The sequence below is a fragment of the Cynocephalus volans genome, chromosome 6, assembly GCF_027409185.1.
Source record: "Cynocephalus volans isolate mCynVol1 chromosome 6, mCynVol1.pri, whole genome shotgun sequence".
NCBI lineage: Eukaryota > Metazoa > Chordata > Mammalia > Dermoptera > Cynocephalidae > Cynocephalus > Cynocephalus volans.
In genome coordinates, this window is record NC_084465.1 from 145,198,222 (window position 1) to 145,224,648 (window position 26,427).

At 41.6% G+C, this 26,427-nt stretch overlaps 2 protein-coding genes across 5 annotated transcripts in view; one reads left to right on the plus strand and one right to left on the minus strand.

The window, feature by feature from the left end:
* LOC134380657 (protein adenylyltransferase SelO-like) overlaps window positions 1-10,412 on the minus strand; it is a 35,089-nt gene extending 24,677 nt beyond the window's left edge. For 2 of the 3 annotated variants that reach the window (XM_063100721.1, XM_063100720.1), the window contains exons 1-6: window positions 9,852-10,412; window positions 7,058-7,176; window positions 6,295-6,423; window positions 501-565; window positions 327-383; window positions 139-237 (exon numbers count right to left, since the gene is read on the minus strand). In XM_063100721.1, the coding sequence (XP_062956791.1) occupies window positions 139-237; window positions 327-383; window positions 501-565; window positions 6,295-6,423; window positions 7,058-7,176; window positions 9,852-10,098 (716 nt within the window). In that variant the 5' untranslated portion in view covers window positions 10,099-10,412. The remainder of the gene's footprint in view (window positions 1-138; window positions 238-326; window positions 384-500; window positions 566-6,294; window positions 6,424-7,057; window positions 7,177-9,851) is intronic. The other variant, XM_063100722.1, reaches the window with a different exon arrangement.
* A 119-nt stretch (window positions 10,413-10,531) lies between these two features.
* The window catches only part of PDSS1 (decaprenyl diphosphate synthase subunit 1), a 39,503-nt gene continuing 23,607 nt past the window's right edge, over window positions 10,532-26,427 (plus strand). For both annotated transcript variants that reach the window (XM_063099333.1, XM_063099334.1), the window contains exons 1-4: window positions 10,532-10,834; window positions 18,710-18,774; window positions 19,219-19,339; window positions 21,795-21,925. In XM_063099333.1, coding sequence (XP_062955403.1) covers window positions 10,532-10,834; window positions 18,710-18,774; window positions 19,219-19,339; window positions 21,795-21,925 — 620 coding nt within the window. The remainder of the gene's footprint in view (window positions 10,835-18,709; window positions 18,775-19,218; window positions 19,340-21,794; window positions 21,926-26,427) is intronic.

Consider the following 26,427-nt stretch of genomic DNA (forward strand, 5'->3'; position numbering starts at 1 on the left):
GCTATCCAGAAGTACCTGAAACAACAAGAAACTGTAAGAAATCGTACTATCAGAGATTCATCTGCTCAATTTACTGACACGTTTTTGGAGAGAACATGACGCAGTCCTGAAAGTTAGTTTCAAGGAAAGACGGATTACCTTGCAGCTCTGCTAGTTGGAATTCCAAGATAATACATAGCCTCACTACACAAGAATTCTCTCACTGAGGATCGAAGTACAGCTCTACCATCACCATGTCTACAGGAAATAAAATTTAAAAGATTTTCATTTGTAATTAAGACAACATCTACTTTATTTAGATGACTTTAAAGATTGCTGAAATGTACCGGGAGTATGGAGTCTTCCCTGAGCCTTTTAATTGGAGCTCCCACTTTTCACCCTGCCTTCAAAAAAAAAATTCTACGTATTACAAGACTCTAATATGTAGAGTAATAACTAATATTAATATTAATATGTTAATATTTAGCAGAAAAGCTGTCATACAAGGAAACATGTGATACCTGTTCATATAAATTCCAATAAGGTGGGCTCTTCCATCCCCAAGCTGATCTGCCCATATTCCAAACTAAAGGGAAAAAAGAAAAATTATTAATGTTTATTAATCTTTATAGCTTTCCTAATAATTTTTATAGGCAAGATCATTTTGTCAAAATTGAGAATGAGGTATTGCAATTTTAGGATTATAATAATCAACAACTGGAATAAAGGTGAAAATACAATTGAATCAATAAAACATAAGGGAAATTCGCTTAAAAATATATAAATTTAAAACATAATTCATTGCTTCACCATCTTATAGGTGAGCTCAAATTTATTAGCTGTGGAACACCTAGAACTGATCTATTTAATTAAAGAATATGAACTAGGGACAATTTATTAATAGAAAATTTGCCTATATTATGCATAGCCAATATAAAATCATAAACATACTTATACCTGAAAACATTGCTTTTGAACTTGCGTGATTGTTTCCAAACTTTTCTGTTAAAATTTACTTATGGTTGTTCAATGCCACTTACTAGCTGTAGAAATTTGTATGAGTTACTTAACATAAGACTGACCTTTCATCTCTGTAAAATGGGATAACCCTTCCAGGTTGTTGTAAGAATTAATGCTAATAGATGCAGAGTGCCTTGTATTATGTCCAACATATGCAAGTGTCCAAACGATGGTAATTATTATTATTGCCAATAATCATTTGCTAACTTAGACATCACTCCATTCTCAACATAGATGTTACTTCTACCACGAAGTCTTCTCTGACCTTCCAGGACTAGAAGGGTGGCCCTGTAAGTTCTCATAACTCCTCTTATACTTATCCTTATCCAATCTTGATGTTTTTGGAATTCATTTATTCACCTATCACTTCCCGTAGGGTAATACTACTTTGAGGGAAGGGAGCTGGTCTGATTCACCACTCATTATAGCTCCTGGCACATAAAAGGAGTTCTATAAACAGCTGTGGAATATTTATATGATGCTCAATTTCTCGAAAAAAAACCATGAAATTGAGAAAAATCTATCCAATATTTTAATTTTTCACCTTAACCAGGAATTAAAAGCCACTAATTAATTTTAGCAATGAAACACCTGTAAGAGCACAAATCTGAGACAAGCTCTCAGCACACTCTAGAAAAGTTCTATAGTCCACAATACACTAAGCATACCCCACACCATGAAAGGAAAGTAGAAAGAATGATAAATCCAGAGCTAGGAGTGAAATCAGAGGAATCAGGAAGCTAGTTTTCCATCAGTAAAAGAAAATTCATTTACAGCACTGTAAGTACAAAATGGCAAAGTCATACTTATAAATAAATATTTACAATTTCAGATCAAGGAGAAGCAAGAGATGAATGTGAAATTGACAAAAGCTTTAGTCTCATTTACTATACTACCAAAAAAAAAACCTACAGAAAAGAATGGTTTAATGAAACTCTGCGGGTTTAAGGTTTGTATTTGTACTTTAACAGTATGTGTGACACTGACATAAAATGCTTTCAAATAAATTTAACCCATATGCGAGCTGGCTTTTTGAACCATGGAATTCCTGCGTTTGGGTGCTAGAAGAAACCATAAGGATAATTTAGTCCAGAAGTTTCAAAACTGAGCAACAGAATTCAGCAAAATGTTAACAGTTATTCCTTATAAACAAAACTCTGCAAATATTTTTGGAAAATAGTATGTTAAATAAAATTAACCAGATTTCTTTGCTGTAGCACTTTTCAGAACTGCTGGAATAATCTGCATCAACTCTCACATTACAGATCAAGAAATTAAGGATTAACTTTGTCACAGATGATCCTTAAAGTCCTTCTAATGGTCTATATTATTTTGCTTCTCAGCCTACTAGACTTTGAAGAAAGGAATTAACAAGCCCAACAAACCAGACCCTGAGGTAATAATAATCATTCTAATAGCTGACACGTAAGCACTTTTCATATATTTCCTAATTTAAGCCTTACACCAACCCTATTACACTTTATTACTTGTCTTAAAAATTATTCCTTAGTAAACTAGCAACACCAAAACAGCCCCCAAACCACAGAGTGTCAAATTAATTGTATCTAGCTTAAAGGAAAGTCACAGAAATTTTGACAATTGGTCCTATGTTCTGATTTCCTTTTTTTTTTTTTGGTGGCTGGCCAGTACAGAGATCGAACTCTGGACTTTGGTGTTATTGGCACCACTTTCTAAGCACCTGAGCAAACCGGCCAGCCCTCCTTTACTTTTTATAAATCAGATATCACACCCCGAACTTGTTTCAACATCTTGCTTTATTTCTACAATATGCCCAATTGTTTCTGATTGCTACAGCATATAGTGTATCACCCTCTATAAATCTCGATTTATTGGCTTTCTAACAGTTCTATAACTTTGCTTTACAGCTATCCTGGCTAAATTACAATCTACCTAACCTTTTGAGATTTTTATACTTACACATTGTCCTACTTGATTTTGCCTAAATCTCTCACCAAAACTGCACTGAATGAGTTGCCTAGCAATAATTCACAGAAATTTTATATTTGTGCTGCCCCAGTTTTCTCAACTCCATTAAAAAAAAACTTAGGAGAGCCAGTCAAGATGTCAGAATAGATGGTCCCCAGCGTCACTCTCTCCCATAAATCAACCAAATTTACAACTATAAAAATGTAACATCAGCCAAGTCGGGGCCCCTGGAGCTCAGGGGAAGAGGAGGAGAGACCTACGGAGTTCACGAAGGGGGGAGAAACTATGATGAGAGAAAGAAAAAGCTGCTCTGAGCATTTCGGGCCGCAGCTGCTTTAAGGCTCGAGCTGCTGAGCGCGTGGAGCAGGAGCCCGCAGAAGCTGCAGCTGCGCCCTTCAGATGGAGTTACTTGGAGGCAGCAGGGGAGAAAGGGCCTTGGTGGCCCCCATGACAGCAAGACCACTAATAGGGTTCCCGTGGACCCACGCAGGAGCAAGGAGCCAGAACAACTGAAAAAAGGGAGCCGTTAAGAGGCCAGTGAGTCATCGCAAGGGACCGGCGCAGGGCCCGTCCCATGGGAAGTGTTTGGAGCACGGACGGCAGGGGAGACAGGCCCACCAGGGGAACACTGGGCACAGCAAGGACAGCTGATCTGCCCCCCAATGAGCACAGGACCACTCAGAGGAGACTGGTAGGGAATGCAGAATTGCATGGGGCGCAGTCTGATGAAAAAACTCAGGCCCAGATCAGAGATTCTACAGAACACAGATCCACCAGGTCTCTGCAGAGCCGGAAGTACCTACAAGGTCAACCATTAAACCCTGAGCTGCACAAAAAGCCTTCCCTAGGGAAACAGCAGCAAAGTAGCAATTTAAACAACCACACACTCAAGTACTGGTTCCCACAGGAAGTTCCCCCATGTTAGAAGCAAAGGACAATTAATTAATTCCGGCCCAGGCACACCACCAGCACCTTGGGGCCTGCCTGGGAACTGGAGGCTTGGATCTGGGGACCAGACCTCACTCCCACAACCAGGCACACTGAGCCAGCGCCTTGGGGCTCACCCAGGGACCTGGGCTATGGAGTTGGGGACCAGACCACCCTCCCACAACCAGGCACAACATGCCAGCACCTCGAAGTCCACCCAGGGACACAGGGCATGGAGAAGGGGACTGGACCTCGCTCCCACAACCAGGCACAACATGCCAGCACCTCAGAGCCCACCCAGAGACCTGGGGCAAGGAGAAGGGGAACAGTACTCTCTCCCACAACCAGGCACACTGAGCCAGCACTTCAGGGCCAACCCAAGGACCTGAGGCATGGAAAAGGGGACTGGACCTCTCTCCCACAACCAGACACACCGCACCAGCACCTTGGGCCCCACCCAGGGACCCAGGGCATGGATAAGGGGACCAGACCACCCTCCCACAACCAGGCACACCGAGCCAGCACCTTGGGGCCCATCCAGGGACCCGGGGTATGGAGAAGAGGAACGGTCCTCTCTCCCACAACCAGGCACACCGTGCCAGAGCTTCAGGGCCCACCCAGGGACCCAAGGCAGGGAGAAGGGGTACAGACCTCTCCCCCACAACCAGGCACATTAAGCCAGCACCTTGGGCCCCACCCAGTGACCCAGGGCATGGAGAAGGGGACAGGACCAACCTCCCACAACCAGGCACACTGAGCCCGCGCCTTGGGGCCCACCCAGGGACCCGGGATATTGAGAAGGGGAACAGTCCTCTCTCCCACACCAGGCACACCGTGCTAGAGCATCAGGACCCACCCAGGGACCCGAGTCATGGAGAAGAGGACTGGACACCCTCCCACAACCAGGCACACACCAGCACCTTGGGGCCTGCCCAGGGAGCCAAGGCAAGGAGAAGGTGAATGGACCTCTCTCCCACAACCAGGCACACTGAGCCAGCACTTTAGGGCCAACCGGAGGACCTGAGGCATGGAGAAGGGGACTGGACCTCTCTCCCACAACTAGGCACACCACACCAGCACCTTGGGGCCAGCCCAGGGACCCAGGGCATGGAGAAGGGGACTGGACTTCTCTCCCACAACCAGGCACACTGAGCCAGTGCCTCGGGGCCCACCCGGTGACCTGAGGCATGGAGCCAGGAACCACACCCTTCTCCCACAACAAGGCACACCACGACAGTACCTCGGGGCCCACCCAGGGACCTGAGGTAAGGAGAAGGGGACTAGACCTCTCTCCCACAACCATGGAGGTACCAGCACTTCGGGGCCCGCCCGGCCCAGAGGCTTGCAGAAGGGGACTGGCCCTCTCTCCCACAACCAGGTTCACCAAGCCAGTGCCTCAGGTCCCACCCAGTGACCTGAGATATGGAGCCAGGGACTGGACCCTTCTCTCACAGCAGGCACAAAACACTAGCACCTCGGGGCTCACCTGGGTACCCAAGGCATGGAGAAGGGGACCGGACCCTCCTCCCACAACCAGGCACATGGCGCCAGCACCTTGGGGCCTGCCCAGGGACCAGAGGCATGGAGAAGGGGACCAAACACACCCCACAACCAGGCATACCACCAGTGCCAAGGAGCATACCAAAAACAGCACCTCCACATGGGTGGCCCACCACAGCCACCACAATAAGCAAGGCTGCTGCAAAAGCGGCTAGACACCACAACCACCACACAGATGGTCCGCCAACCACTGGAGTGCATTCACACAAGAAAAGTCACCAGCAGAGACAAAGAAAAGAACAGGATGTCTCTCTCTACAAAACCCATTTCAGAGTGACAGAAGAAGCATCTGCTTTATGATAATATTGGGGACCTGATCACTTCTCTCAGCATTGGACATATCATCTAGGCAACAAATTAACAGAGTAACCATTATTCTTTCAGAAGGAGAGAAGAAAACTAGGGCAATTAGAGGGAGGAGGTGAAGGGAATGGGGGAAGGGAAGAGGTTGGACAAGGGGCATAAAGAGTAATTACAATTTGTAACAATATATATGCTAGTAATATTGATTTAATCAACATATCTCCATGTTCAACCCCAAAAATATGTATAATTGATTTTGATTCAATAAATAAATTTTAAAAATAAAGAAATAAATAAATAAAAATAAAAATTTAATAAGTTTGATGGCACTTAAAAAAAAAAAACACTCAGGCTCCAGCTTTATCACAGCAAGAAATCACATCAGCTAACCTATAAACATCTTATGATTAACACATTCTTCTAGAAATACCTTGTTGAAGTCTCAATATGCTAGTATTAGAGTAATTAATGCCAAATAATTTCTTTAATAGGATAGCATTTCCACCAAATGTTTATATTTGTATAGGGGAAGTGAAGTGTTGCTGTTGCCACTCTTACCTGATGCCCACCATATCGGTGAGCCAACGGAACGGATCCAGACACTATCTTTTCACCACTTACAAGCTGGATAAAATCATCTGTTTCTGAGACAGATAAATCAAGGTCCAAAATATCTTCTAGAACTTCCTGGGGCAGGAAAAAAAAAAAATCTTACACATCTAAATAATCATTTAATAATTTTTCAGGAAAAGAAACTTGAAAGAAAATTTTTTTAAAAATCTCTTCCAAAAATACATTATTAATATTTTTTTATAAGAGATGTGTCATACTTTCTATGATTATTTATGCTATTTGGGAAAAATTAGTTCTATCAGATGGTTCTAAAAGTTTTATGAGTTTCTTGTGATGCATGGCAAAATAATATTTTTCTGAGTACATATTCTTTTAAGGAAATAGAAAAAAGGAAATGTCTTATTTTTTATCCCAAACTCATTCATGATATGACGGAACAATTTAGAATTTGTTAGTAGAGGCCAATTCTAAAGGTTATCTAAGATAAGAATTCAACTCGTTTCCCTCTTTTTTCACAAAAGTGTATTTTCCTTGTAAGATAACTTTAAGATGAAGCTAAGTACTAAACTCCAGGAATAAGTATCAAAGTGATTTCTAAGAATGACAGTCAACAAGTATCTGAATTTTAAACACAAAGACAGTCATTTACCAATAGACTATAACATTAACACTGAAAAAAAAGTTATATCGTTTTAGACAAATGTTTTAGTAAGTTAAGAATTTGTGTTGTGAAAAAATAAAGCCTAACCTTTGAAACTGCTACAAGACGTACTCTTGATTTGAAAGCAGTTGGGAAGGCAACTGAAAAAATACAGTTTTTCACTTTACGAACATAATTTTCTTTAACAGGATCAACTGGCAACACAGCTGATAAAAAAAAAAAAATACTCTTCTTAATGTTCTCATTTGTTGCATATACAGCGTTAATATTCCTTAGAAAAGATATAAGCCACTATTTTCTTCATACTTTGTTATTTAAAGGCTATTTTAACATTTTCAACATTTTCTATCCAGCACTCATGTAATATAGGATACGAGACTGTCCAAGAGGATGGAAGATGGAAAAACTTTAAAACAGCAAAACATATACCCTGTCTTCAAATATTTTCACTCATGGGAGACAAATAGGACCTGCAACATATTTATAAATAAGAAGACATAAATAAAATGGAGGTGAGCTGCATTACAGTATTAGTATTTTAGTACTAGTCAATTCAATGGAACCAAAATATATCATGAACTTAATCACACACACTTTGCCCTTTAGAAACTCACAATTAACTGAAGAAAACAGATATATACATAAATAACTCAAAGACCAGGAACATATGGTTTACCAGATGTACAAAACTGCTCTGGCTCCCATGAGAAACTTCAAAATATTTGATATGTGCCTGTTCACAAGACTAGAAGTTTAAAATTTCCTCTAAGAAACTAACAGGGTTTCATAAAGCCCATGCACTAAAGCACATGTACTGTGTTAAAAAGCTATAAAGGAAAAGAGCATCTAAACATGCTTTAGAACCTCAGAACATATTTACTCTTATTTTACATACAATTCTTAAACTCTTAATCTGCTTTCCTAATCCAGAACAATTAAGCAAACAAAACAAATAGAACAATTAAAAAAACAAATAGAACACAGTAAGTGTATTAATTAAACTACAAGTGTAAGAGACACAAAAACCTATGTTTATGGACAGAGATGATTTGTTAAAATGTGTCAATGAATTATTTAACAAACATAATGGGAATCCAATCAAAATCCTAGTAGGAGTTTTTAAAGAATCAATCTTAAAGTGCAAATCTGGACAAACAAACAAATTAATTTTTTTTACATAAGAGAAATGAGAGAGTTTGCTTATATTAAAAATTATAAGAAACAATAGCTAACAATATTTTTATCCTCCAAATAGATGTAAAGATCTATGTAACAATAAAAAGCACAAGAGTGCTGGCTGGTTAGCTCAGCTGGTTAGAGCCCGGTGTTATATAACACCAAGGTCAAGGGTTTGGATCTCTGAAAATGATATTTCAAATCAGTGGAGAAAGGTAGCATAAGGACAATTTGCACAACTGGCTATAAGACCTGGTCCTATCATAGATAATGCATTTTGTATAGTATTATCAATATAGCAAGAAAATGTCTTGAAGTGTAGCCAACATGTCAACATTGAAATGACAACTTTGAAAATACTTTCAGTTACTGACCTAGTGCATTTTTATCCATCAGCACTGGTTGTTTCATTTGTATAGGTGCAGTAAAAAAGACCGAAGTTGTTTTTAGACTGCACACAAGAGAAGTCTGTTCTTTAGCTGTTACCTGCACAGCTCAGATGACGTTTTTAACTTCCTAGATGCATGATTGGCATACTTGGGTCAAAAGAACTACTTTTGAATTTTGCATCCTATTGACAAGTTATTGTTGTTCCTCAAAAGTTTAGCTGCACAATAATGTTGGAAGCCTTAATGAACTTCATCTGCTTTCCCCCCTTACCTTGCCATACTATCACTAAGAGCCAGGTTCTTTGTTTAAATCTGGCTAGGCAATCTCTTAAATGAAAATGGTCTGACAGAATTGCATAGTGCTATACTTAACAACTGTGTGAGCTTGGGAAAGATACTTAAAATACTTACTGTTGGGAAAACAAAATAATTTAATCAGGCCCCCTCACCTTAGGCGCGGTGGCGGGTGGTGCCGCACATTCTTTGTAAGCAACTTTTGTGGGGGTGGAGTTAGTGGGAATGCTCCGTGCTGCCATTTGGCTGACGTTTTACTGCCTCGGGCAACCACCTCGTGCAGCCCATTGCTCTCGAACCTACGGCTCCAAGGACCTTTTCGCTGGTTACCTAGCTCGGAGACCTGCGTGTGAAGGGTTTGTGACCCAGTGTGGACAATGGGCTTGAAGGGTCTGTGAGCTCCAGACTCATCCCTAGCCCGCCACTTACCTTAAGGTCTTAAGATAATTTAATCATAAGATTGCCAAGTACAATACCAGTGTTAATTGCTGAACTCTTCTTTGGCACATTCGGTTGGACGTTTCTTAATGTGTAAACCTAATCTAAATCAAGATTATCCACAGAAGCATATTATCAACCTTTACTTGTAAAGCACGTTTTATGTTTTTAAATACTATTCTTCAAGATGGAAAAAAGCCATAAACTGGCTTATTTTAATAGACTTCTTCATATATCCTATGATGCTTTTGTTCAATAAAAAACTACACGTTGAAAATCAATGAGAGTAATGTCAGCTATAGGGATAATTTGTATCCTTTACTGCGAGAAGCGTGGTTCACAAGAACCCGAAAAACTATGTATCACAGAATTGCAGTTACCTATTTGCTGGTCTATTTCGTCATAGGAGTGAATTTTTTTGAGGACTAAGTGTCTTTTATTTCTGCATCCCTAATGCGTACACACTCTCATTGGCTCTGTGTCTGTGTGTGTGTGTTAAATGCTTAATTATATCGCAGGTTTGTTATAAATAGGTTGTCTCTCAGAATCGGAAGAGTAGACCTGGCAAGACTGCCAAACTATACCTATAAGGTCTGCAGAGGAGAGAGTCCAAAAGTCGAGAGATGAGGCTAATTTAGCTTCTGTTTCGCAATAGTCCTGATCGTGGTTTGACCCGTTACTGGCAAGATGCGGAAGGTTGGCACTTCCTTCAAGAACAGATTGTAAAAAGCCGCAGACGACAGAGTGGCAGGCCACACCCAAGAGAAGCAGCCGCGGCAAGTGCAGTCTCCGGATTAGGCCGCAGCACGGGAACCCGATCCTTCGCGTCATAGTTCTGCCTAAATCCGCAGAGCAAAAGAATTAGTGGCTGCAAGTCGGGCACACTGTGCTACTTCCTGCTAACAGCCGGCCCCTCAAAGGTGCATTTCTGCTATGACTGTCGCAGTGACCGCTCCCCCCAGCAGTTCCAGGGAAGGACTGGGGACAGAGGGCTCGCCCGTGGAAGGTCACGCTCGGTGTCCCGCGGGCCTGGCCGCTTCCGCGCGCTTTCTCCTCCGCCTCCCCGCAGCGGCCGGCCGTCCCCACGGGCTCCCGGGCCGGGAGTCGACCAGTCAGGCTCCGAGTAGGTGTCCACGAGCGCGCCAGCCGCGTGGCCGCAGGGCGAAGCGCTTCCTGTGCCAGGTTTCCGGCTCCGGGTCCAGGGAGGAGGGCCTCCGGGCCAGAGGCGGAGCTGCCGCGCCGCCGCGACTTTCGGACTCGGACCATGGCCTCGCGCTGGTGGCGGTGGCGGCGCGGCTGCTCCTGGAGGCCGACCGCGCCAAGTCCCGGGCCCGGATCCCGCGGCCAAGCGGAACCCCCCGGATCGCGCGCCGCCGCCGCCGCCGCCGCCAACGCCAGCGCGCAGGTGAGGCTGGGACGCGCGCCCACGCCGGGCGCAGAGGTCACGGCGCCAATGACAGCGGCGCGGCGGAATGAATGGAAGCGAGGAGCACGTGCGCAGGGGCCCGGGGAGCTCTGCGAGGGAGAGGGGCGCCCGCGGTGGGACGGAGCCGCGCGCTCACCTGAAGTAAGGGACCCGCGCACGGGAGGGGAGGGCGCGGGCGGCGGCCTGGGGACCAAGGGGGCTTCTGGGTCTGGGGGAGAAAGCGATGAGGAGCCCGGTCCCTGGGGAAACGCAGGAGGGATCACCTTGCGCCCTGGGGTATGTGTGGGCGAAGGGGAAGCCTGGAGACTCTCTGCCCTGCTTCCTTGGAGTTGGAGCTCCTACATGGAGTTTCTGACCTCTCCGAGATACGGAGGAGCTAGGTGGCCCCGGAAAGGTGTTGTGGAGAAGGCAGGGCCGATGCTTGGAGGGACCGGAGTTGGGTCGCACCGCAGTTGCTTCGGAGGGAGAGCACATCTGAATGGAGCTGGAAGGGCACTAGAAGGAGAAACGGCTGAGGACGTTGGGAGCAGAGACCCCTTGACCTGCGACTTCAGGAAGTCAAGTCAGCATCTCAGCATGATTCCTTGAGGCTCTCCCCTGCTGCCTGTAGACTCAATTTCATTTTTCTCCCTTTCCGTTCAGTTTAACTGCTGCAAAGGCCACGTTTTTGTGGCGCTGAGTCCTTCTGCACTTGGTAATGGTTAATTCTCAGTGTGCCATAGGGAGGCCCATACTGTTAGCATAACTGAGCGAAATCTGTGGACTCACGGTGGTTTTTTAGAAACTTTTCCGGCCTCATAGTATTGTGTTAGTGTTCGCCTCCCATCTGCGAAGCCCTGAATTTTAGAGTTTATTTAAATTGGAATCTCTTCAGTTTCAATCAGATTTGGTACTGTTCGTAGGTCCATGTACTCGTCAACACCACTTACCAGTATGAAGTATGTAGCATTTATAAATGTCTACTTTCTACCAAAGTGGATGCATATCCCTAACTGTCATCCAAAAAAAGGCTTTTGGAGAGAGAATGGTAGCTGGGTTAGTAGAGAGACTAGGCAGTAAAGAGCGAATAGAGAAAAGAAGGGAAGAGAGTCTTAGAAGACGGTAGGCTTTGCTGGGATCCACTTCAGTGCCGCCCTCATCAGACCTCAGATATTTCTAGGTCCACAGAGGGAGACGTTATTTGAAGAGATGGATGCAGCCACCATCAGATGCCACTAGTTGCTTCTTGCCTTTGACGCTCCTGTTTTTGATTTCATACCCACGAAACAACCTTAGCCAAGCACAGGGTGCTTTTCTGGAGAGAATGTGCCACATCTGCCCTAATGACCTCAAGGAGGGACTGTGCAGATGATGGCAATGCTATATTTCTGATGAGGGTGTCAGTGATATTTTCCCCTGTAAATTCATGCATTAGCATTCTGGTGTCTGCTTCAGGTATGTGTTTTGGTTACTTCAAGTCTCTCAGGGCCTAATGGTCCTTGGGGACAAAGATCAACAATAAGTAGGCAGCGTCTGGCGCGCCAGCAGGGCTCTGCCGCTCCCCGATGTTTATACACCCTCCCGACTTCTCCATTAGTGTTAACAGTTCTTGTAACAGGATAGAAACCAGTGTGCATTTGATTGTTCCAAATCACTGGGCAGTATGTCTTTGATTCTAACCCAGCATTTTCTCTTATTTTATTTTTTATTCTGGTAAAACATATGTAACAAAAAAATTTCCCTCTCAAGCATTTTTAAGCATATAATTGCATGGAATTAATTACGTTCACAATGCTGTGTAACCACTACCTCTATCTATTTCCGAAACTTTTTGGTCATCCTAAACATAAACTCTGTACCCATTAAGCAATAATTTCTCATTATTCCTACCCCCACCCCTTTTCTGGTAACCTCTAGTCTGCTCTCTCTGAAATTTTTTTTTCTTTTTTAATTTATTTTTTCTTAATTGACCCATGCTAATTGTATATATTTATGGAGTACCATGTGATATTTGGGTACACTTACACTGTGCGTAATGATCACATCAGGATAATTAGCATATCCATCTTCTCACACATTTGTCACCTCTTTCTGTTGGAAACATGCAACATCCTCTGGACTAGCTGCTTGAAGTTATACAGTAATTTGCTGTTGGCTTTAGTCTCCCTATAGTGCTGTAGAACACTAGCTCTTATGCTTCCTATTTCTCTACAATTTTGTATCCACCGATCACCATCTCCCCATCTCCCATCTCCCATCTCCCTCCCCTTACCAGTCTCTAGCAACCACTATTCTTTGTGCTTCTGGGAGATCAACTTTTTTAGCTTCTACATATGAGTGAGAACGTGTGGTATTTCTCTTTCTGTGCCTGGTTTCTTTCACTTAATTTTCTCCAAGCTCATTTATGTTGCTGCAAATGGCAGGATTTCATTCTTTTTTATGGCTGAGTAGTATTCCATTTCCAGTCATCTGTCGATGGGTGTTTAGGTTGGTTCCAACTCTTGGCTATTGTGAATAAAGCTGCAATAAACATGGAGGTGCAGCTATTCCTTCGACATGATGATTTCCATTTCTTTGGATATATACCCAGTGTTGGGATTTCTGGATCAAATGGTAGTTCTATCTGTAGTTCTTTGAGAAATCTCCATATTGTTTTCCACAATGGCTGCATTAATTTACATTCCCACCAACAATGTATAAGAGTTCCCCTTTCTCTGCATCCTTGCCAGCATTTATTTTCTGTCTTTTTGATAACTGCCATTCTAACTGGGGTCAAATTTTATTTCATGATTTTGATTTGCATTTCTCTGATGATTAGTGATGTTGAGCATTTTTTCATATACCCAATGGCCATTTGTATGTCTTCTTTTGAGAAATGACTAGTCAGCTCATTTGCCCATTTTTTAATTGGATTGTTTTTTTACTGTTGAGTTTTTTGAGTTCTTTGTATATTCTGGATATTAATCCCTTGTTTGATGCATAGTTTGCAGATATTTTCTCCCATTCTGCAGGTTGTCTTTTCACTCTGTTAATTGTTTCCTTTGCTGTGCAGAAGCTTTTTAGTTCAATATAATCCTGTTTATTTTTTCTTTTGTTGCCCTGTGCTTCAGAAGTATTATTCATAAAATTATTTGCCCCATCCTGTGTCCTAAAGTGTTTCCCCTGTGTTTTCCACTGGAAGTTTTATAGTCTTACATTTAAGTTTTTAATCCATTTTGAGTTGATTTTGGTATATGTTGAGAGATAGAAGTCTAGTTTCATTCTTCTGCATATAGATCTCCAATTTCCCCAGCACCATTTATTGAAGAGACTGTCCTTTCCCCAGCATATGTTCTTGGCTCCTTTGTCGAAAATCAGTTGGCTGTAGGTATGTGGATTTATTTCTGAATTCTGTGTTCTTTTCCATTGGTCTATGGGTCTGCTTTTGTGCCTGTACCATGCTATTTTGATTACAATATCTTTGTAGTATATTTTGAAATCAGGTAGTGTGATGCCTCTAGCTTTGTTCTTTTTGCTCAGAATTGCTTTGGCTATTCAGGGTCTCTTGTTCCATATATATTTTTGAATTATTTTTTCTATTTCTGTGAAGTATGTCATTGGTAGTTTGATGGGGATTGCATTGAATCTGTGGATTGCTTTGGGTAGTAGGGTCTTTTTGATGATATTGATTCTTCAATCCATGATCATGGGATGCTTTCCATTTTGTGTGTGTCTTTAATTTCTTTGATTAGTATTTTATAGTTTTCCTTGTAGAGATCTTTCACTTCCCTAGTTAAATTTAGTCCTAGGCATTTTTGTTGTTGTTGTTGCTATTGTAAATGGGATAGCTTTATTGATTTCTTTTTCTGCAAGTTCACTGTTGGTGTATAGAAATGCTTATTTTTGTATGTTGATTTTGTGTCCTGCAACTTTACTGAATTTGTTTATCAGGTCTATGAGTTTTTGGTAAAAGTTTTTAGGTTTCTCTCCATATAAAATGTCATCTGCAAACAGGGACAGTTTGACTTCCTTCTTTCCAATTTGGTTGCCCTTTATTTCTTTCTCTTGACTAATCGTTCTGGCTAGGATTTCCAGTTCTATGTTGAATAAAAGTGGTGAAAGTAGGCATCCTTGTCCTATTCCAGTTCTTTATTGTGTTAAGATATTTTCCATCTATACCTAATTTGTTGAGAATTTTTAATGATGAATGGTGTTGAACTTTATCAAATGCATTTTCTGTATCAATCTAGATAATCATATGGTTTTTTCTTTCATTCTGTTGATATGATGTATTATGTTTATTTGTTTGCATATGTCGAACTATCCTTGCGTCCCTGGGATAAATCCTACTTGATTGTGGTATATAATCTTTTTAGTGTACTGTTGGAATCTCTTTGCTAGTATTTTACTGAAGATTGTTTGCCTGTTTTCAGTAGGGATATCAGCCTGTGGTTTTCTTTTTTTTTTTTTTTTTTTGTCATGTTTCTTGACTGTTTTTGCTATCAGTGTAATGCTGGCCTCATAGTACGAGTTTGGAAGAATTCTGTCCACTTCAATTTTTTTAAATAGTTTAAGAAGTGTTGGTATTAATTCTTCTTTAAATGTTTGGTAGAATTCAGTAATAAAGCCTACTGGTCCTGTGCTTTCCTTTGTTGGGAAACTTTTTTATTACTGATGCAATCTAGTTTCTTATTATTGGTCTATTTAGGTTTTCTATTTCTTTTTTATTCAGTCTTGGTAGGTCATGTGTGTCTAGGACTTTATTCATTTCCTCTAGGTTTTCATATTTATTGGTTTATAGTTATTCATAATAGTCTCTGATGATCTTTTGTATTTCAGTAGTATAAGTTGTAATGTCTCCTTTTTTCTTAGTTAGTCTGGCTACTGGTTTGTCAATTTTGTTTATCTTTTCAAAAAACCAACTTTTCATTTGATCTTTTGAATTTTTAGTCTCAATTTCATTTACTTCTGCTCTGATATATATATATATATGTATTTTTTAAAGATGACCAGTAAGGGGATCTTAACCCTTGACTTGGTGTTGTCAGCACCACACTCTCCCAAGTGAGCCATGGGCTGGCCCTCTTCTGCTCTGATTTTTATTTTTATTTTAGTCTTCTCTTCTACTTATTTTGGGTTTGGTTTGTTCTTGCTTTGCCAATTCCTTCAGGTGCATTGTTAGGTTGTTTATTTGAAATCATTCTCTTTTTTTTTTTTTTGATGCAGGCATTTATTGCTATAAACTTCCCTGGTAATACTGCCTTGACTGTATCCTATAGGTTTTGGTATTTTTTGTTCTCACTTCTTTCAAGAAATGTTTTGATTTTCTTCTTAATCTCTTCTTTGACCATTGGTCGTTCAGTAGCATGTTGTTAATTTCCATGTACTTGTGTAGTTTCTAAAATTCTTGTTACTAATTTCTAGTTTTATTCCATTATGGTCAGAAAAGATACTTGATATGATTTCGATTTTTTTTTAAAACTTGTTGAGAATAGTTTTGTGGCCCAGAATATGGTCAATCCTGGAGAATGTTCCATGTGCTGATGAGAAGAATGTGTATTCTGCAGCTGTTGGATGAAATGTTCTGTAAATGTCTGTCTTTGGAGCCATCTAAATCCAGTATTTCTTTGTTGAGACTCTGTCTCAATCATCTGTCCAGTGCTGACAGTGGGATATTAAAGTCCCCAACAGTCCAATACTATAATTGTACTGGCATCATATTATTGTATTAGCATCTCATAATATACTGTATTAAATGTATGCCGTCTGCTAGGCTCTGAGCTAAGAGCTTTACGTATAGTCTCTAAGTTAATCTCAGCATATCTCTATGAGTAGGTATCATCAGAGAGATGTCCCAAGGTAACACAGCCAGACAATGTTGAGATTTGAACCGTGGTCTTCTAAAGACCATGCTACTAAAACTGTTAGGCTGCCTAGTGGTAAAGAGCACCCTGTATTAATTAGCTCTGCGTCTGTGGATTCAACCAACTAAAGACTGAAAATATTCAAAAGATAAAATTATCTGGCTGTGTTACCTTGGGATATCTATCTGATGATTCCTATTCATAGAAAGATTAATTTAGAGGGTATATGTAAAGGTGTACGAGTACTGAACACGTGCAAACTTTTTTTTTTTTGTCGCCATTCCCTTAACAATACAGTAACAACTATTTACATAGTATTTACATTGTATTAGGTATTAGAAGTTATCTAGAGATGATTTAAAGTATATAGGAAGATGTGCATAGGTTACATGTAAATATTGTGCCATTTTTTATCAGGGACTTGAATATACCAAAATCCCTGGAGGTCCTGGTACCAATCCCCCATGGATACCAAGAGATGACTACAACTTTAACTGTTGACTCCAGGTTAGAGGACTATCATAAGGTCTCAAACTGAATAACTGTTACTCTTCCACTAAGATGTCCTAATTTATAAATATTATAATAAAACACTCAATTCATATGGATTAATTACCCACAAAGACTGAAAGAAGTGGGTTGTCATAATGGTAAAATCAAAGGCAGGATTATCACTTTGTTTTCTTGGGACATTGTAATTGCCTGAGATGTCCTAGATGTTCTTGTTGGTTTATGTGATGCTGTGGTAGAAAGAATGGAATTCTGACCAATTTCCTTGGCCACTGCCTAGCAAAGTCAACCTTTATTGTCATTTAAATATATCTAATGTAATATGTGTTCATTAGAGAAAAATAAGAAATTTTTATACCCCCAAAAAGAAATAAAACAAAACCCCCCCACAATCCTATTTATTCTAGAATAACTACTTTTAACACCGTGGTTTATGTGCTTCCAAACCCTAGTGTGTGTGTGTGTGTGTGTGTGTGTGTGTTATTTTTGTGTGTGTATATACAAGGGTACTTCAAAGAGTTCATGGAAAGATTAGTACTATCTTTCAGTCCTATTTTTCTATGAGCTTTTTGTAGTACCCTCATTTAAATTTTTAGTAGAATCATAATGCACACAGTTCTGTAAGTACTTTTTTCCTTTGATGCATTGTAAATATATCTGCATAGCAGTTTTTCAAACTTAACTTTTCTGGACTTCAGTTTCCCCAGCTGTATAAAAGCAAGTAGTTGTGAGGATCAAATGAAATAATGGTGTAAAGACATGTAATGGTTGTAAGACTTTATTACTAATAGAGCTGATTAGTTGTATTTTTATTGTGCGAAATTTGCCCTCTTCATCAAAATCCTTCAAATAAGAAAGGGTTCTATATAAGAACGCTTACCACGTTAGATTGGTAAATTAGTAATTTTTGAAACGCTTGTTATCTCTAAATTCTTTAAGATTGGCAGTCTGTGTCTTTGGGTCCCCTGTGCTGTCACAATTCTTGGCCCACAACAGTGCTCAGTAATTATTGGAATTTATATTTGTTACCGTGTCTGAATCTTTTAGAAGTGGTCTACTGTGGTTCTTTGACCTCTGATTAAGTTAATACTATCAAAATATGCTGCTGAGGTTGGTTGTTTTTTTAATACTACTTATTAAGCAATATCATTTCCAAAGTATGTTTAGGAATAGTGACTTAAAATAGGCAGTGTTTGTATAAATGTAAATTCCTTCCCCAATATTGAAATTTTTTTTTCTTTTCACCATCTGGTAGAGTGCTTTTGGGATTTTTATTATTTGTTTTAAACTGATTTAAGAATTTTAAAGCATGTAAATAATACTAATCTTTACTATTCTTTGGCCAATCTTAGTTAAATGGAAATAAATTGTTTTAAAACTACTCAGGTCTGGAAGGAAAGATATCTGTATGGAAACTGGCTTTGGGGAAAGGAATGGATTATAGATGTTTTCTATTTTCTGCTTTTTTCATATTTATATTTTCTGTAATGACAAGTAATGCTTTTATAATAAGGAAAGGAAGCTTTAAATTATCCTATTTCTAAAGTTTGTGATCTACGTATAAATAGGTGATTAAAAGATAAAGATTATATTTGGTATGAATTCTGTGAGCTTTTATTATCCAATGTTATGAATAAGTCTTTAAGGAATATTCTTAAAGTTTCTTGATATTTTTATTTTATAGATGCCGTATTTTAATCTTGTGAAGAGTTTAACATCCGCTTTTCCAAATGTATATAGTATATCACGGTAAGTTTATAACCCATAGTTCAGTTACTAAATTATTAATCATATTGCCAGTAAATTTCTTCTAAATTGTGGTGAACTCGGCCAACAAATTTAATATGTTGTTTAACTAAGTGTCAAAGTATTTGCTGTATGTGATCTCTGCCTTTTCAAACAACAGGAATATAATAAAATTTGAACTCAATACAGAACACAATGAATATAGTTTAGTCTTTCTTTGATTTTGTGAGTTCTCCAGGTCCTGTTTATAAAAATGATCTATTAATGTATCATTACACAAAAACAAAATTCTGTATGTTTTACTAAACTATAATGACCTTTTTGGATTTATGCTTAATTTCTAGTATTTAGGCTTAATTTTCCATCATCTGACTCCACTACACATTTATGTATATGTGTATAATATTTACTTAAAAATGAAGTCATGTACATTTCTGCTTATCCCAGGTTTCATCACACAACCCCGGCAGTGTGCTGTTGTAGCAAAACACAGAGCGGTGAGAAATACACCGATCCTTTTAAACTCGGGAGGAGAGATTTGAAAGGTCTGTATGAGGACATTAGAAAGGTATGTTTTTTTAATTCTGCTGTGAAGTAATGATTTAGTTTACTAAAACCTAGTAAAGTGTTAGAATTATGAAAAAACTGTGCAGGTCTTCAGATACGTACAATGCCATTGCAAACTTGACTTGTGTTGGTCCGTTTCCAAATGTGTCTCGAGCAGCAATCACGTGCAGCCTGGTGCTGGACAGTAATGGAGAGCGCCACACAGGTTACTGTCCAGAAGGAGGTCATGGCAGAGTTGGGAAATGGGGGACATATGTTTGTCCAGTGAGTTATCTAGCCTTTCCTGTTCATATCCATCCCATCTCATTCTGAATGGCATTGCCACACTGCCCCAAATGTGGGTTCCTTTATTCAACTCTTTTCCCAAAACTTGCAGTGGCTCCCAGCCTCATGTGGATTCTGAAATGCTGCCCGGAAATGTTCACATGCCCCTGGTCTGCCTCTTCCTCCATCAATTTCGCTGATTCATGTCCTCACGGCAACACCACTCCTGTGTAATAGGCACCGTAGAGACTTTGGTGGGAGAAGTCGCTCGGCCCCTGCACTGTCGCCATTGACAGGCCTGTCTGCACCTTCTGCCATGCCTACCTCCTTTCCGCCCACCTCAGTGACATAATGTCCCCTTCCTTTCTAGGGGTAGCCCCTTTACCTCTGTTTAAGTCCCTTCCCTTTGCCACCTCCCCAGTTCCTCAGGAACTGCTCAGCAGTTGGCCACTCCCTGTCCCTTATCTGCAAGCCCTCCCCCATCCTTGTATCCCTCGTGTCCATTCCAGGGCTCCAGCTCTTCATCTCCAGTTCCTTGACTTTCTGAACAGTGGACACTGTTGACCATTCCCCCTCCTTGAAACTCAGTTCCCATGGCTTCCACACTTTTCCTTCTCCTTCTCCTTCTTTGGCTCTTCAGCTTATCACCTCCACCCCACCCCGTTTAATTTTGATTTTGCTATTCCCTGCAGTTTTGTCGATCCCCCCTCTCTGTGTCCTCTCTACACCCAGTTCCAAAGACTCCAAATAATATCTCTGCCCCAGATTGAATTGTCTCTCCTAAGCCCATCTAGCTAACTGCTTACCCAGCAACTCTATGGAGTGTCCGTGTCTATTTCAAACCTAGCATATCTAAAACTCTGCTTTTCCCCCATGAATTGTTTTTGCTCCTGCTTTCCCTGTTGATTAAAGGTACCACTCAGGAAACTGGAATGATCCTTGACTTGCCTCTTTCCTTCGCCATCCGTGTTCTTCTAGTCGGTCCCCACAGACCTAAGTTAGGCCACTCCCCTGTCCCTTGTCCTTTCATTCTTGCTTTTCTCCACCCATCTCAGCCTGAGCCACAGCATCCCCCTTTGGGCTCCCAGGGCACTCTGGTCACCTCGGGGACAGCAACCATCACACTGTGTTGTGTTAACTGCAATTCTTGCTTTCCTTCTCCCCATCTAGTCGCTGCGCTCCTTGCAGGCAAGGGGTTGTGTTGTTCTCTGTGTTTCTTACAGTGCTTGGCACCAACTCAGTAAGGTAGTGAATTAATGAAGGCCCACTGTGCGTGTTCATTTGAGCCCAGCTGAGGGTCCGTTCCTGGCTCCTACTCCTTCTAGGGGAGAAGCTTGGCTTGGGTCAAGCACGTCCCCAAGTGCACATGGACAAACACACACCCATCACCTAGAAGGCTCCCCTTCCTCTTCATGAATCAAAATCCTACTCATCCTTCTGAGCCCAGCTCAGAGCATTTCTTTCACAAAATAGTCAGTTTTTCTAGCTTGCACTGATCTCTTCCTCCTCTGAACTTTCGATGTATTTCACACACATCATTGTTCAGGCCACCAGTGTATTATTCATCAGCTGTTTCACGCTTTTTAAAAAATGTTTGCCTCCCCAGCTCGGTTGTAAGCTCCTTGCAGTCAGGCCAGCCATGACTTACACTTCCTCTGTCAACCTTTGCAGTGTCTTTCTCTATATAAAGGCCAAACCAGACTTACCGGCCCCTGCGTCTTCTCACCAGCTGCCATCTTGTCTGTCTTTCTGCCCCTAATACACAGCTTTCTTCCCTACCCAGGACAGCCACTGGCTTGGCCACACTCCCCATCCTTCTCCTCTGCCCTCCACAGTCCAAGCTGGTAACCAGCCCTTTCCTTTCTCTCTCCAGCCGTCACTAGCACAGGGACACCTAGTGCGTCCTTCCCCTCCTGCTATCTCTTGGAGCCATCTGCCATCTGATGCTGCCAGGGGGAGGGGCAGGTGGTAGTACCTGCCCTACGACTTAGGCCACTCAGGGAGTCGAGTCAGGCACTGTTTGTGTTCTAGCCTGTGGGGCAGCCAGCATTGTAGCCCTGCAGTGTTTGGAGGCTTGAGTGTTGAATTTCTCAGTTGAAATGAATACACTGAAATCAAACCAAAGTTTTGTAAAAGAAATACTGTTGACTTACAGGATGATGCCATTTTGACACAGAGAAACTTTGTTTCAGGAACTGCTCATATCTACAACAGAACTTAAGGAAATGTCTGAGTACTACTTTGATGGAAAAGGAAAAGCCTTTCGACCAGTTATTGTGGTACTAATGGCCCGAGCATGTAATATTCATCATAATAATTCCCGGTGAGTTATTTCTTTCATTCCTCTGTCGTTTTTGTATTTGGGATATTTTTCTTCCCAGGGTTATCATTTTGTTTCCCATTTAAGATGTAGCATATATCTAAGAATTTGCTTTATGATGTGTAGATTCTGACTGAGTCACTAAAGTCACTCTGGAATCTAGGTTGGCATCTTCCTTTTCCAGACTTTTTAATGTCCATTCAAGAACAACTTCAGTTGCAAATTAACATTTTAGAAAAATTTTAAAAGCTCAATTTAGTTTTCTTGTTAGGAAGTAAAGAGTGCCAGGATTTGTAAATACATTTAGTCATCATGCACAGGGGGTGGCTGGTCCAAAGGTTGGTTGTTCTCAAACGGTGAGCTGCTCCATCCTTCGGGGCAGCACACGCACACGCCCTTGCGCACCTGCCTTCCCGTGACCTTCTGAATCGTGCACAAGACATTGTCACTGTTGGTCCTCAACTGGTATGTTTGGAATATATTTAAAATTTAGAAGTATTAAAACAACTGCAGCATTTTACTATTAACAGAAATCTTTTTTTTTTTTTTTTTTTTTTTTTTTTTTAATTTTATTTTGTCGATATACATTGTAGCTGATTAATGCTCCCCATCACCAAAACCTCCCTCCCTTCTCCCTCCCCCCCTCCCCCCAACAATGTCCTTTCTGTTTGTTTGTTGTATCAACTTCAAATAATTGTGGTTGTTTAACAGAAATCTTAAAAGGAGGAAGAGTTCCCCCGTTACTGCATGCCGCCGTCTTCCTCATTCCCACTTGGCCTCCATCCTGGGACTCGGTCGTTCAGTGTATATAATTTTGTCTTCTGCTTTGTTTACTTGCCATTGTTTTATAAACTCTTTACCAGGTTGCTGAAATATCTTCCTAATTACATCATCTAATCTCATGATGAGGATTCCAATAGACTATAATGTACTAATACATTTCCCTAGTGTTGAATGTTTATATTTCCTTTTCCCAGTAGATACTACTTAAAAGAGTGCCTAACATTTGTCAGCACTGAATTGCACGATGCTGTAAAAACAAGCATCAGATATTGCTTCTCAGAAGATATCCTCAGCCTGCTGTGCCCCTCCGTGTCCAGCATGTTAAACGTGCTCGGGGTTGCCTTTCACTTAACCTGGGGCTTTCAATGTATTGAAAGCTCACAGTGTATTTCGAGCAAGCAGTAAAATCTCTGGCAGTGGCTTTTTAACCATCATCAAGACGATTTTCACTTTACTGGAAGGCAGAGCAGCAGGAATGCTTCTTCTGTACCAGGCTTGAAGTACATCCCATGTGGTCTAGAGTAATTTCTCAGCCTCAGCACTACTGACATTTGGGTCCAGATCATTCTTGGTTGCGGGGCAAGTAGGGTGCTGTCCTGTGCACTGTAGGATGTTTAGCAGCATCCCCCTCCTGTACCCACTAGATGTCCCCAGTTGGTAACAACCAAAAATGTCCCCAGACATTGCCAAATGTCTCCTAGGGCGCAAAATCAGTACACCAACAATAGTACCTTCCAATCCCCAGCTTCTAGAGAAGACTTGCTTCCTAAGGACCGCCCCCCCTTTTTTGTGTGTGTGTGGCTGGCGACTGGCCTGTACGGGATCCAAACCTTTGACGTTGGTGTTATCAACAACGTGCTTTAAGCAACTGAGCTAACTGACCCCTAAGGACCCTTTTGGATCTGGCTCTACGTGGGCTAAATATCCAGCTGTTAGAGCAAGAAGGGGTGGGAGGCTTCTGGCAAGCTGGGCCATTTGTGATCTTGCTTGCTGAGAAAGGCTTAGAGCGATATGAGAAAATGGTAGCTAAGGGTTCAGGAGCAGGACCACATAGCCCCTGCTTTTCAGCCATTGCCACAAGAAGTGTCCTCCAGCCCCAGTGGCACCAGAACCTGTTCCTGTACTTGACATGTTGCTGGGTGGTGACAGCATAATTGAGAGAGGCCACTTTATCATGTGATAATCAAAGCTGAACGGCTGATGTGGGGCTTATTAGACATCATCATCTTGCTTCCGGGCTTCGTGTTAAATAGGCTAATTGCTATCTTGGAGGGGATTTTAGACAACAGAATAGAACAAATATCTTAAGAAGTAGAGGAGGGAGAAACTACTTTTTGTTGATTTTTCTTTTTTTCCCTTATCAAGCTTTTCAGGTGTTCATTAAATGGTCCCTGCTAGATTACTTTACTGGGAGTTCTTAACCTGAGGTCCATGGGAGTTGTGGGAGTCTGTGAACCCCTTGAAACCATATGTAAAATTTTTTGTGTATTTGCATTTTTCTGGGGAAGGGCTTACAATATATTCTCAATGGGTAATATGGCCCTGAGAAGCTTGAGATCCAGTCTTTATGCTTCCTCTCTGTATCCTGATAGCCACAGCCCCTGGGTGAGTAGAGTAAGAATGCTTGCTCAAAATGACTTAGACTTGAAGTGGCCAGAAAACAGAGTTGGGGTAGGTTCTGAGATGTGCCGGTGCCCCCAGATCCCCCTCCAATGAAGGACTTTGCCCCGGCTGCGGTACCAGGTACCGATGGTACCTGTTAGCCTTCAGTTCTCAGCCCCTTCAAGGATTGCCTCAACTGCAAAGAATCCTCTCACCTTAGGCTGTGCCCCTTCTCGAGCCAGCCACATCCAGAGCACCCTGGAGGGTGTCTGAGGCTTTCCATGGGTCTGCGTTGCAGACCAACTTCTCTACCCAGTCCTGTTTGCTCCTTCCCTCCCTCTCTCAGGTTTTGGTCCCAAGGCCACTCCTGAGCCAACATCCTGTATGTTAAACTTTATCTCAGAGTCTGCTTCCCGGAGAACCTAACTTGCAACAGTGTAGCCAAACCCAAACTAACTATCCACAAGGACTTATTTTGTTAAAGAATCCAGATCAAAAAAGAGCTTTCAAATAAATAGATTTCTATAAATTTGCTCTCCTCATGAATACAGCACAGCAATGGTGTCTACATCTTTCTCAGACAAGCCACACCTATCCTGCTCAACAACCTCATTGAAGGGACCTACTGTCATTGACCTTGGCACCATCCATTCCTGTGTGAAACCCTTCCAGCACCGGAAGGTGAATGTCATTGCCACCCATCAGGATAATGGGACTGCCCCAGTGATGTTGTGCACAGATCTATTGATCTTGATTGTGCAGATAGCCAAGTGACATTGAATCCCACTAATCTGGTTTTCAAAGCTGGACTAGATGATTAGATGGTCAGATCAGAAGACACAGTTGTCATATTAGTTAGGTCCACGTGTGATAAAAATCTTATATTCAGAGGAGATGACTTTTAGTGTTCCTGGAGACAAAGGAGATTACAAAAGCCTATTCTGGGAAGGCTGTAACAAAACAGTCATTACAGCACCCACTCACTTGAATGATTCCCAGAGTCAGGCTGCTGGCGATTCTGGAAACATTCCTGCCTTCTGGGTGTTCGAGTCATTGAGCCAGCTACTACCGCTGTTTCATTGGTGAATTCAAGTTCAAGCTTAAGAACATCAGTGAGAGCCAGAGGGCTGGGGGGCCTGTGAACATGGCATGTTCTTCCATCATCCACAACACCAGGATGAGGCTGATTCTGTTTGAGAAGGGATCAATAATGCTTTCATAACCCATGACCATGATTTCATTACCCATGCCCCTAATGAAAGCATGCTGTAACTATGCTTTCATTACCCATGACCTGGATCCCATGGAGAAAGCCCTGCACAGAGCCACCCTGAATAAGTTGCAGATCCAGGATATGTCATGGGGGCTCACTGTCCACATATCCCATGATTTAGAAGCTTCTGTAGTGCTTCTTTGGTGGCAAGAAAATAAATAATAATGTGAACCCTGCATCATTTATGATGCAGGTTTGTAGGCATCCGTTTTATCTGGAGAATAATCTGAAAATATACAGGAGTTACTGCTTTTGGACGTCAGTTCCTTTCTCTTGATATTAAACTGCTAATGAATCTATGACTGTTACGATCAAGCTTAAAAAAAAAAATGCCGTTCTCACCAAAGAGAGAAAGACTTCACTGAGCCTGGGGTGCTCGTTTAGGTTGATGAAGGTGAGTGGGTAGGGACCAGGGATCATGGCCTGAAAGTTTGAGCCCACGGGGGTCTCTCCTGCACTCTGCTACTCCTTAGATTGAGGAACCTTTGATGTTGATGCCGATAGCATCTTCCCAAACTGAGGTTTTACTTGTAATTTGTTTAAGACTTCACACTACACATTAATATGAATGGAGAAAAAATATTTTTTTAAAATCACATAGGCTAGGTGAAGCGTATGTGGGGGAAGTCATTATATTATTCCATCTATTTTTATGTATGTTTGGAATTCTTCATTATAAAACATAAATTTTTTTAATCTAATAAGGGGGAGGGATGTCCTGAGGGGCTTGCTGAATAATAGCACACTCTTGCAGATGTGAAGTACAGAGGACCTAGCCACCTTTCAAGATTAAGGGCTTCTCTTTCTCATGCCACCTTGCCTGTCACCTCTCCCAGTAACTGGGAAC